This window comes from Pelophylax lessonae (assembly GCF_965119305.1).
Source record: "Pelophylax lessonae genome assembly, chromosome: 6".
NCBI lineage: Eukaryota > Metazoa > Chordata > Amphibia > Anura > Ranidae > Pelophylax > Pelophylax lessonae.
In genome coordinates, this window is record NC_138773.1 from 305,547,045 (window position 1) to 305,560,220 (window position 13,176).

A 13,176-nucleotide genomic window follows, 5' to 3' on the forward strand; every position below is an offset into this window, starting at 1 on the left:
TTCACTGTATACCACATTTATTTATAAGTAATATTTATTCACTGTATACCACATTTATTTATGAGGATTTAATATTTTATACACCCATACCCCTAACTTAATATCCAATATAGAGTGACCCATCCACTGATTTATATTTATACCTATATCCCTTACTCTCTAATCTTTGACAGCGCCATTCACCCCCACACCCACTTAAACTTGTCAGATATAGCTTGCTATATTTTGAGGTAGGCTGCAGTCATCTATACACATTTACCCATAAGCGCGGAAATCTTTTACCATTAAAGGTAAATGTTTTATTTTTATTTAAATAAAAATGTGATACTTACCTGCTCTGTGTAATGGTTTTGCACAGAGCAGCCCTGATTATTCCTCTTCTTGGGTCCTCTGCCAGCGCTCCTGGCTCCTCATCTTCCCTAGTACCCCCATAGCAAGCTGCTTGCTATGGGGGCACTTGTGTATACTCGCTCCCGAGCCCCGCTTTGTATGTCCAATGGCTCCCGCTGCTGTCTCTCAGCCAATGAGGAGGCAGAGACACGGGAGAGCAACTGCTCTTGTGTACATCGCTGGATTGCGATCAGCTCAGTTAAGTATTGGGGGGGGGGGCTGCATAATGAAGGTTTTTTACCTTCATGAATAGAATGCGTGAAGGTAAAAAATTCTTCAGAACCCCTTTATTTCTGCCTTCCTGTTACCTCCAACGTATTTCACAGAAATCCCTCGACTGTCTCAGATACTTTTGGGAAGTTAAAACTCTCAATTTCACTCATTTCTAATAAGTAAACCAACCATCTGAAACCTCTTCTCAGAAGCCGGTTGATGAATTGTGAATTCTACCGTCTGCCGCTCCTCTTCTTCCTCCCAGTCTCTGACAGCCCGTTCATACTCAGCGAGGGCTTTCTCCATGAAGATCTGGTACAAAACAAAGCTTTCCAATCACACGGGATATGACAATAACCCAATGACACTTAACAGGCTGACAAACTGCAGTGACCCTAAGCAACCAATCAGAATTTATCTTTTTAGTATTCTTGATGCAGTAATCTGATTGCTTGCTTTTGGCTTTAATGCAGTGTATTCATTACACCTTAATACTGAATAGGCATTTCTGCCTCAATCCTCACCTCACACACCAGCTCCAGAGCGTAGAACGACGCCTGTTCTCCAGACTGAAGGGTAACCACCACATTAACACTCTCACCTGGCTTCACAGCACCCGAAAGTGGCGAGACCTGAAGAACCTGCAAGAAACGGCTGTTATGGTAAGTCACAATGCGTCCTATGCACAGCGCATGCACAAGGTCCTTCAGCACACAAGGCAAACAGGCCAAAGCGCGCACCATCCCCCCCCCCCCCCATGAGCTGTGGACTAATTCAGCAGCATATTTTGCAGGTCTTACCCTTTTTTGCAAACCCCCCCCCCCCCCCCCCCGGTGAAGTGCCCAAGTCAGCTGCCTTTTCTGCCTACCCCCAGCCCTGCTTATTTTACCCGTATTAATGTGGATACAAGCAGAAATGCCTGAAAATTCTCATAACAACATGAGTTTATGGGTCCTTTCACACGGCTGATCCGATCAGATCCGCCTGTCAGTTTTACAGGCGGACCGGATCGGATGCTCCATGCATCCCTATGGGGCAGTGGGTGTGTCAGCGGAGACATCTCCGCTGCTATCCGCTTCCGATCATGTCCATGAAATCCAGACGGATGGAAACCCTATCACTGGATCAGATGAGAACAGACAGGCGGTTCGTTCTCATCCGATTCCCCCATAGAGGACAGGGGGGATCTGACAGCTCCGTCTCTACACACAGAGCGGAGACGGAGCTGTCATCTGCCTGCTCAGCGGGGAAGGGTGGATCGATCCCCGCTGAGCAGAGAAAGAACCTCATCGGAAAGGAACCTTACTTTTATCCTCTGTGATATGAATGTATAATAAATATATCAAGTGCTGTGTAAATTGAAGGTGCTATAGAAGTACATGTAATAGATGAATAAATAAATAACCACTAACCAGCACGGCAGCAATGAAAGGCAGAATCGTATAGTTTGTTATAATTGTAATGCCACAGCTGCCTGTTTAAATACAAATGGGCTCAAAAGTTTACATACCCTTGCAGAAATCATGACATTTTGGCATTGGTATTGAAAATATAACTGATCATGCCAAAAAACGGTCTTGTATTTAGGGATAGTGATCATAGGAAGCCATTTACTATCACATAGCTGCTTGGCTCCTTTTTAATTTACAACGATAACAGAAATCACGTAAATGGCTCTGATCAAAAGTTTCCATCCCCCTGGAAAACCTTTGTACGCACACATTTTAAAATGGGTATTAAAGGGTCATTTCCCACATCTGTGGCTTTTTAAATTGTGTGTCTGTGTATAAATGTCAATGAGTTTGTTAGCTCTCACATGGATGCACTGAGCAGCATAGATACTGAACCAAAAAGAACTGTCAAAAGACCTGTGTAACAAGTTAATAGAACTTTAATAAAGATGAAAAAGGATAAAAAAAAGATATCCAAAGCTTTTATTATGCCAGTCAGTACTGTTAAATCACTTATTAAGAAGGGAAACATTCGGGGTCAGGTAGACCAAGAAAGATTGCAGCAACAACTGCCAGAAGAAATGTACGGGATACAAAGAAAAACCCACAGGTAACCTAAAGATAAATACAGGCTGCTCTGGAAAATGACAGCTTGGTTGTTTTTAACCACTTCAGCCCCGGAAAGGTTTTACCCCCTTAATGACCAGGCCATTTCTTGCGATACGACACTGCAATGATTTAACTGACAATTGCGCGGTCCTGCGACGCTGTACACAAATAAAATTGATGTCCCTTTTTTCCTACAAATAGAGCTTTCTTTTGGTGGCATTTGATCATCGCTGCGTTTTTTTCTTTTTTTTGTACTATAAACAAGAAAAGAGCCACAATTCTGAAAAAAAAACCAATAATTTTTATTTATTTATTTATTCTTTTTACTAGTAATGGCGGCGATCGGCGATTTTTAGCGGGACTGTAACATTGCGGCGGACAGATCGTATCCCTAACTGACATATTTGACACTTTTGGAAGGACCAGTGACATTACTACAGCAATCAGTGCAAAAAATATGCACTGTTACTGTAATAATGACACTGGCAGGGAAGGGGTTAACACCAGGAGTGATGAAAGGGTTAAATGTGCTCCTAGGGGGTGCTTTCTAACTGTGTGGGGGATGGGCTTGCTGAATGAACACAGAACTGTATTCTTAAATAGGAGGAACACATGATCCCTGTGTTCATTACTGACAGAACAGCAGCCTCAGGAAGCGATTGCGGGTCCCCAGCGGACATAGCGGCTGCCAGACCCGCTGATTGGGTCCCCCTGTAATCAACCGGCACCTGCACCCCCACTAGCGGTCCCGTGTAACATTGACCTGACCTATCGCAGTATATGTACTGCTGGCGGTCGGCAAGTGGTTAGGATCACTAAGGGTCATTTCTGTCTGCTGCTTTGTTCCTCTGCTATCAGCATGAGTCACTTCTGACAAGTTTTCCTGACAGCAAAAGAAAAATGGTGATGGGGAGGGAGCTCCATCACACAGCCTGTGATTGACAGCCTCAGCTCTGTTCCTGTGTACTGTGGGGGGTGTCACTTCCCTCCAATCAGCTCTCGGAGCTCTCCTCACTGAGCTTTGCAGAGTGTAACTTCAGCATTCCGCCCTCCTTTTCTAGACTCTCAGAAAAGATTTCAGTTTCAGCACTTTTGCGGTAGAGAAGAAAGGGCTGTAGATAAACAGGTACAGCTTATGTAGGAGGATTTGCTTAATCTCTGTGTATCACCTAAGGCCAGTCACTTCATTGGGTATATATATAAAGGTTTACAACCACTTTAATTTAGGTTATAGATCGGCTTTAAAGTCGTTTCAACAATTAACATCTATATCATTAATAAACAAATGCTTACCTCACTGGCATTTGGGGAACCAGCATACCATGTGAAGAGCAGGGCCTCGCTCTCAGAGGTGTTATTCAGAAACAGCAACTGGCTGGACTTAGAGATGACGGGAATATCTCCAAACGCCAACTTCTGCTGAGTCAAGCGAGGGACCTGTAAAAGATACCAGTAACCGTGCAGTTGGTCAATGATAGGATGGAAGGAATGTATCTGGGTTGCTTATAGCAACCAATAGACAGTGCAGCTGAAACTGGGTATAAACATGGGATCAGAGAATTTGAATATTGGGCATAAGGTTCTTTAGATTTCATATAAATCCAGATGCTACCAGTCAATAACCACCCTATACAGACCCTCCCAAAACCAGTTTACCCACTTCAGTCCCAGAAGGTTTACCCCCCTTCATAGTGACCAGGCCATTTTTTGTGATACGTCGTGCGATGATGTACCCAAATAAAATTGATGGCCTTTATTTCACACAAATAGAGTTTTCTTTTAATAGTATTTAATCACCTCTGCAGTTTTTTATTTTTTTTTTACGCTATAAACAAAAAAAAAGGCTGACAATTTTGAAAAAAAAAAAACAACAATATTGTTTACGTTTTGCTATAAAACACATCCAATAGTAAAATGTAAAAAATCTAATTTCTTCATCAGTTTAGACCAATATGTATTCTGCTACAAAATTTTGGCAAAAAAATTCCAATAAGCGTATTTTGATTGGTTTGCGCAAACGTTATAGCGTCTACAAACTATGGGATAGATTTTTAGAAATGTTTTATTTTTTTACTAGTAATGGCGGCAATCAGCGATTTTTAGCAGGACTGCAACATTGCAGAAGACAAATCTGACACTCAGTCACACTTTTTGGGGACCATTGACACTAATACAGTGATCAGTGTTAAAAAAATGCACTGTCACTGCACTAATGACATTGGCAGGGAAGGGGTTAACATTAGGGGTGATCAAAGGGTTAAATGTTTTCCCTGGGAGTGCTTGCTAACTGTGGGGGAGGTGCTTGTACTGTAAGGAGACAGAGATCCGTGTTCCTGCTTATCAGGAACACAATATCTCCATCTTCCCCTCTAACAGAACAGTGGTCTGCCATGTTTACATAGGCAAACCGCCGTTCTGCCTTTCTCACACACGATTGTCGGGGGCTAGCGAACATCGGTTCTGCCGGACCCGCTGATTGGCTCCTGCTGTGTCCAATCACAGTGAAAGCAGGTCGCCGGTAGCGTGCGTGTGCGCCCCAGACCCAGTGCACGAAATGATGTACGGGTACATCTTTTCGCGCAGGAGGGCTGCCCTGCCACAGTAAATTTGCATGGGGCAGTCCATAGGTGGTTAATAAGCGTTTTATCACAAAACTGGCTGAAAATACCTGCTTTCAGAAGCATTATTAGCAGTAATATACACTATCCGTTCCCAGTTTTTAACCAGGGTGGGGTGCGGAGTCATGTAAAGACGCTTGGTAAAGAGTATTGTGCACAGTGCAGCTACTGTACACCATCACTGCTGTCTATATTGTCTTTATCAGAATCTATTTTATAAAATGATCGTTCTACCAGTAACCCCTCTTTTGGTTATGTTGATAGGCAGGGCTTTTTTCTCAGAAAATAGGATCAGGAACTCAACCATGACCTCTCCAAATCCCACCTCCCCCCCCCCCCCCCCTCAATCCCTCCGAACTGTACCAAATAGTGGGTGTGGTCCAATTTCACTAACAGTGGGAGGGTCTTAAAGGGGCATTAAATAACAGGAGTGCATTACGTGCAGAGTTTGGGGGTGTGCAATGTGCAGGGTTTGGGGGTGTGCTACGTGCAGGGTTTGGTGGTGTGCTACCTGCAGGGTTTGGTGGTGTGCTACATGCAGAGTTTGGGGTTGTGCTACGTGCAGAGTTTGGGGGTGTGCTACGTGCAGAGTTTAGGGGTGTGCTACGTGCAGAGTTTGGGGGTATGCTATGTGCAGAGTTTGGGGGCGTGCTACGTGCAGGGTTTGGGGGTGTGCTACGTGCATGGTTTGGGGGTGTGCTACGTGCAGGGTTTGGGGGTGTGCTATGTGCAGAGTTTGGGGGTGTGCTATGTGCAGAGTTTGGTGGTGTGCTACGTGCAGAGTTTGGGGGTGTGCTACGTGCAGAGTTTGGGGGTGTGCTACGTGCAGAGTTTGGGGGTGTGCTACGTGCAGAGTTTAGGGGTGTGCTACGTGCAGATTTCGGGGATGCGCTACAAACAGAATATAGAGTTGAGCCTTCTTCCACAGCTGGTTACCTCTGCATTCCCCATCCACATCTCACTTTCACCCCTCTTCAGCTCTGACCTCTGCATGCAAATCCACATGTCTTACTTTTGCTGCTGTATGAAGCTAAAGCACCCATCCAGCTCTGGTACCTCCCCACACACTGTAGGTGGCTCTGCCTCTCTCATTTGCAGGGAGTTCATGCAGTGGGGGTGTTGGCATCCGCAATGCACCCTGGGCACCTGCTTCTCCCTTGTCCCCATCCTGCGCTTAGTGGGTGCCACTGGGAGACAAGCTATCGCTTGCAAATACAGAAGCTGGACTTCTGTGTCTACAAGTGATAGTGGTGAGCAGGGAGCAGAGGGCCTGACGCAGAGGTGGTGGAACTGAGTTCCACCAGGTTCCAGCTGAAAAAAAGCCCTGTTGATAGGTAAATTTCATTTTTGGCTCCATGGTAATAAATGGAGCAGTGATTGTGTAAGTCTGCTCAGGGTTTCCTAAACTGACAGTTTGATTACTCCCACCTGCCTCTGAAAGAAATTTCCAGAGCACAGGGCTGGGAGATTGAAATAAATAGTTGAATATTTATCATGCCCCTGCCAATCCCTCGAAGGAGGCGTCCAGAAGGTGGCTGGGGAGGTGATAAATGTGCAAGAGGCCTGAGCAGATTGTTCTTTTCCCTTATGGGAGGATTCCAGTCTCCTGGGGAGCTTTTACCCCTAGGCATTAGCAAATGCAGTCCTGGAGAAGATTGGTAGAGGATCATATTTTCTGGAGGGTACTGCACTGAAGTCCTGGATCTGGAGAAGTTGCTTTTTATCTCCCTCACTAAGGATCTACCTGCAGATGCTGGTGGCAGACAGTTCCTGGTACACTGCTAGTAAAGACTATTAGTTGTGAAAGTGCCAGAAGGGAAATAAGTGCCAGAGGTTGCTATATGGACTGCTGCTGTAGGGTCCTAGATATACTGCCCATCCCCTGTTATCTCCAGGAAAATCTTCTGTTAGAAGATTAGTGAGAAATTTGTACTCCCAATATTGCAATTGAACATTTTGGAGTAGCCAGTGACCCTAAACCCCTCTCTTGTTGAAGTTATTTAGCAATAAATACTAAAAAGACATCCCCTAGACCAGGGGTGTTAAACTTTTTGAAGAGTGAGGGCCACGTTAGTGATTCGGTAATTGGTCGCAGGCCACAATGAAATTAAATAGTTTAGAATTTCTATTATATCTTGCAGGTGTGGTGCACTTTCTGAAAGCGCACCAAAATGCCTGCATTCAGAAAGTGCACCGAATCCACAGGCTATAATAGAAGTCTATGAGTCAGTGCAGCTAACCCGCAGGAAAGACGCAGATTAAAGCAGCCTAATGACACTTTTTATAAGTGCTAATATGCCCACTGCAAAAGTGCAGTGCATGTAATGTTTAATGAACTGACCTTTTCCTCTTCCAGCTTCTCCTGGCATCGCTCTCCAGGCTGCTAGAAAGGTCCCATACGAAGTGCACTTGCTATCACTCCACCTGGGACAGGAGGCAGCGCTACAGAGGAAGCATTGGCTTACGTGGCTCCTGCTCCCTCCTTAACCGCCTGCTTCCTCTACTGCTGGCACCGGCTCCATACACTCTGATGCTCTGGGATGGTAGGTCGGCAACCACTTGATCGTGATCTGGGCTTCGCGATCGTGATCTGGGCTTCGACATCATTTGCCCTCACAGCATGGGCATGCAGTTCCCTGGTTTGAGGTTGCGGGCCACATCAGAGGGCTCCAATCGCCACATGTGGCCCACAGGCCACAAGTTGAGCACCTCTGCCCTAGACTGAGCCTGAATTATCAGTGTGCATGGGACTGTGCTTATGTGACTGGCAGGCTTTGTGCTATTTGGAAAGGACCTGCGCATCTTCTCAACGGCCCCTTCGGGGGGTGAGTACTACATACCCAAAACAGATATTTCAGTTTTCGGTAGATGCTGGAGAGGGCGGGCTTAACATTTGACAGTTAAAGTCCGTATAAGGCCACATTTTTCTGGACACATTATATTATATTGTATGTCCAACAGTATGCAATAGTTTGGGAAGGCCCATTTTTGTTCCAGCATTAATGTGTCCCTGTGTACTTTGGCAGCTCCTTAAAGTGGTTGTAAATTCAGAAGGTTTTCTTTCATAAAATGCATCCTATGCATTAGGATAAAAAGCATTCTGTGTGCAGCAGCCCTAGTAACACTTACCTGAAGTCCCTCTCTGTCCAGCAATGTCCACGAGTGTCTCAGCTGTCCGAGGTTCATCCTCCTGATTGGCTAAGACACAGCAGTAGCACCATTGGCTGCCGCTGCTGTCAATCAAAGTCAGCTAGCCAATTAGGAGTGAGAGGGAGCAGGCCCTGGTCAGGGCTCCATGTCTGAATGGACACAGGGAGCTGTGACTCGGCTCGGGCCCCCCCATAACAAGTTGTTTGCTGTGGGGGCACTGAACGGGTGGGAGGGGCCAGGATCACAGAAGAGGGACCCGAGAAGAGGAGAGTTTGGGCCACTGTGTGCAAAACCAACTGCACAGAGCAGGTAAGTATAACATATTTGTTGTTTTTATAGAAAAAAAAAAAACGAGACTTTACAATCACTTTAAGACATGCTTTGATGAGTTTGATGTGGAGGAACTTCAGTGGCCTGCAGAGTCCTAACCTCAACCCTACTGAAAACCTTTTCAATGTATCAGAGTGCTGATTGCAAGCCAGGCTTCTCTTTTCCAACATCAATACCTGTCCTCCCAAATTCTTTTTTGGCTGAACGGACACAAATCCCCCCAGGCACTCTCCAAAATCTCACAAAAAGCCTTTTTAGAGGAATGGAGGCCGATTTAGCTCCAAAGGGGGAGAGAGAAAAAGCCACTCCATATTAATACCCATGGTTTTTGAATGGGATGTCCAGCAAGCTCATATAAGTGTGATGATCAGATATCTACAAACTTTTGGCCATACAGTGTATATCTTCAGATGTCACTGGTGCTATTTCTGTGCAGTCTTAAGCTAAACAGGTTCCCTGACATATTTAAATATAATAATAGATATTATAGATCCTCTTCAATATACACTCAACATTCTCACCTGTCTGGGGAGTAAGAGCCTCGAAGTGGCAGCTATGGGGGAAATATCCCCAAACACAGCCGTATCCCCCAGCACACTACGTTCATAGCCAATCCCTTCGAAGGTAATGAGAGCAGAGTCTCCTCCTAAGATATGCACAGGAACAGTAACCTGTATGTAGGAATAAAGTACAGTGCTTAGTTAGAGAAGCTGATTTCGCCAGAAGGTAGCAGAATAGGACAGAAAATTAGGCATGCTCACTAAATAGGTTTTGGCCTCCAGCGGTGAGAAGATCCATTCGACATAGGCAGTTGCACCTGGTAATATCTCCCCTCTGGGATTCAAACACTGGAAGATGGGGTGATGATAATTCTGCTCTTGAACTACTCTCAGTGGTTCCAGCTGGATCTCATAGATAACTGCCACAGAGCCCCCATTATAAAGTTCATAGATCTGCAATATTAAATATAAAGTAAGTTTGAAAAATGTATACATAGAGTAAATGTACATATGTGTAATGGTTGTATCCAGGTCCATAACGCTCAAGAGGCCAATTGAGGTTGCAACACAGGCAGCACTCATGGAAGCATGGTGGGGACAGCTGCCTGCGCCATAACAACAAATGACACTATGAAGTCTGGGCCACCAGTGTCCAAACAACTGATACTGTGTGGCTCTGGCTGCCAGCATCCTAGCAATGAATGACAATGTGAAGTCCAGGCTGCCAGCTCTTAGCAACCAATAACAAAAATTGCTGCCTTGGCCAGCAAAAATGGCACCTGACCCAGTTGTGTTAACTCAGTAGGAACTGAACTCTGCAAGCTGTGCAGAAAAAAAGGAAGTTAGGGGGGAAAAGGACTAGTCAGCTGTTTTGCTTGTGGTCAGCCTGCTGCTGATCTGTCCCCATTACTGACTTACCAAGCTTTGTTCTGCACAGTATCTCTGTGTGGGGGCAGCCAACTTTGCAGAGACAGGGTTTTTCATCTTCATTTTTGTGGATTTGGTTATGTCATGACTGTGTTGCTCACTGTTCTAATTACTGGAGATTCTTACATGGGGAAATGAACCCAGCCTCTACCAAGATTGCCAACCACACAGAACAAATTATAGTAAATCGATGTAGCACCCTCCTAGTATAGATCAGGATGCTATATAGATTTTTTCTGGGTCCCCTCTATCAGTGGAGCAGGGATCGATTGCTTAGGGCTGCTCAGTGTTTCACTGGCTGCTGTTCTGTTACCTCTCCCTGTTTTCTAGAGGATTCTAGAAGTATAGAGGGAGGAAGAATAGAGCAGGCAGCCTGAATATTTATTAAACTCCAGCCAATCCCTGGTGAGGTATGCTCAAAAGTTGGTAAGGGAGCCCATAAATAGTCTGAGGCCTGAGCGGCAAGTGCAGTATTCCTGGGTCCAGTCCTGCAGGAGGAGGCCCCTTTGAGGATGCCGTGAATAAGACACAGAGGTCCCAGCTAGGTTTAGCTTGGGGGCCTATTTGCAAATCTGTGTCTGGGGATCAAGCTGGGTCTAGAGCACATGTGTCAAACACAAGGCCTGCGGGCCGAATCCGGCCCTCTGGGCCATTTAATGTGGCCCTCCGGCCCTCCTCCAGTCCCTGTGCTTTCTACTTTCCAGCAATCCTCCCAGCAGAAGCACATGGTAAAGGTGGTGCACTGTAATGTAAGGGAGGATGGAGGACTCAAATTCTGATAGAGGCTCCTGACGTCTTATGCAAGGGTAGGGGATGCTCTGAACATCTAGTCTTACAGATACAACCAGCCCTTTTGAGGGCAATTATATTGCTGATTCGGCCCTCAATTAAATTGAGTTTGCCACCCCTGGTCTAGAGGAAGCTCACTGGAGAGAGGCAGGAGAAAGTTGTTGGGAAAGAGTCCAACTGTCCTATGGTGGTGTGAGTCTAAATCTCCCTCACTAGAAAGAGCCTAGTGGATATCAATAGGAGACAACAGATGATCCTGAGTAGAAGACCCCCAGTGCTGAAGGAGAGTGACTGTATGTAGTTTTTAACTCTGGAAGATGTATCAATTTCTACAGTTTTCGGAGTATCCCATGCTTCTAAGGGGGGAGATAGGACTGTATTCACCAGCAGATCCCACGGGGGTGTGCTACATCCAGGGCTTCTGTTAAAAATCACGGGGCCCCAGGTAGCCTACCTGATAGGACCCCCCCCCCCCCCCCCGGCCAAAAGTGACTGAGGACCTGCTGTAGATTTATCAGTCCCTTTCTATGCAGCCTCAGCAGCACAAATGAATGAATAGAAAACACTCTTAGGGCTCTTTCACATGGTGCGCCTCCGGTGGATGACAGCTCCGTCTCCGCTTGCAGTGCGGAGAGGGAGGTGTCACAGCTCCCGCTGCTCTTTATGGGGGATCGGATGAGAGCGGACCGCCTGTCCGCTCTCATCCGATCCGATACCTGAACGGATGGAAAAATAGGGTTTCCATCCGTCCAGATTTCACGGACAGGATCGGATACGGATGGCAGCGGATCTGATCGGATCGCCCGTGTGAAAGAGCCCTAAGGCTTCCTGCTCATACACAAACTAAAGCAGAGTAAAAAAAAAAAAAAAAGCAAATAAAAAGCGCCTCTGAGTGTGGACTGTAAATATAGAGATTTATTGCAGTAATGTAGACTCACATTAAGGTTTGTAAGATCCATTGCGCATGCTCCGAAACGCGTCGCAGACTTGTGACGTCAGAGGAGCAACATTGCTTTCCACCATGCGTCCTAGCCCTCTTTCCCAGCTCGGGGTTTCTCATCGTACTCTGTTTCCGGCCGGATTCAGCGGGACCCCGGGAGAGACATGATACGGCATCAACACGGGCAGCAGTACCCCTACTCCCACAGACCTCTTATTGGGCACAACATCCCACATGCTTCTTATGCACCTTAATGTGAGACTACATTACTGTAATAAATCTCTATATGTACAGTCCACACTCAGAGGTGCTTTTTGTTTGCTTTTTTCTTACATATTTGGGGAAGCAGCTTCTACTCCCCCCCCCCCCCCCCCTCCTTCTGAAGGGCGGCTTTCATCGTGGACTTACATCCTCCCTCATAAGGAACTATATGGACTTTATCTGCATGCATATACATCGCAGTTTTATGAACTGACTTCCATATATCAGTGCCTAACACAGTTTACTCTGCTTTCGTTATGAATGGACACACGAGTAATTGGTACCAATCACTCACTGTGTTCATTCAGGAAAGAAAGGGGCCAGTAAATGACATATTTACCAGTCCCTTCCCTGCTTTCTATCTTGAAACATCCCAGTGTGCCCGAAGCAGCTGCCAGCGGGATGGGAGAGGAGGGAAGCCGGAAGCGCTGAGGGGGGAAAGGGGCACACAGGGGGGCCCACAACAGCAGATGGAAGGGGTGCATGTGCTAGGACCAATCCCCCTTTAGTGCATCAGAGGGAGAAAGAGAAGCAACTGGTAGTGCTGCAGGGGGAGGCAGAAGAGGATCGGTGTCTGCAATAAGATTTTTTTTTTTTTTTTTTTTTTTTAATATGTTTTTTATTGAGTTTTATACAGATTATACAAGCATGAAAAAAAAAAGAAAAGAAAAAGGGGGGTCTCCCCAGATTATATACAGTTAGGCAGTCCCTGCTCGTCATAACTAGAACCAATGCAGAAAACATACGGTTTAATATACCTACAAAAATCAATATTTCTGGGATTGTTAAGCATTTTAGTCCATTTGTTTAAGCGGGGCTCTCCACTAAAGAGAGGAGAGAAAGAAAAGAGAGGAGAAAGATGGAAAAAAGAAAGCTGGGGAGGGGAAAAAAAAAAAAAAAAAAAAAAAAAAAAAAAAAAAAAAAAAAAAAAAAAGGAAGGGGGTCCCTTGGTGTTTCACCAGTCTTGACGTTCTAACCTAGAGAGGCCTCAGCCATAT

The 13,176-nt window shown here is 45.7% G+C and overlaps 1 protein-coding gene across 1 annotated transcript in view; it reads right to left on the reverse strand.

Annotated features, from left to right (window-relative positions):
• The window catches only part of CFAP65 (cilia and flagella associated protein 65), a 162,307-nt gene that overhangs the window by 48,894 nt on the left and 100,237 nt on the right, over positions 1-13,176 (reverse strand). Inside the window, exons 23-27 of the mRNA XM_082260096.1 lie at positions 9,523-9,714; positions 9,283-9,432; positions 3,957-4,100; positions 1,128-1,244; positions 793-915 (exon numbers count right to left, since the gene is read on the reverse strand). Of these exons, the coding sequence (XP_082116222.1) occupies positions 793-915; positions 1,128-1,244; positions 3,957-4,100; positions 9,283-9,432; positions 9,523-9,714 (726 nt within the window). The remainder of the gene's footprint in view (positions 1-792; positions 916-1,127; positions 1,245-3,956; positions 4,101-9,282; positions 9,433-9,522; positions 9,715-13,176) is intronic.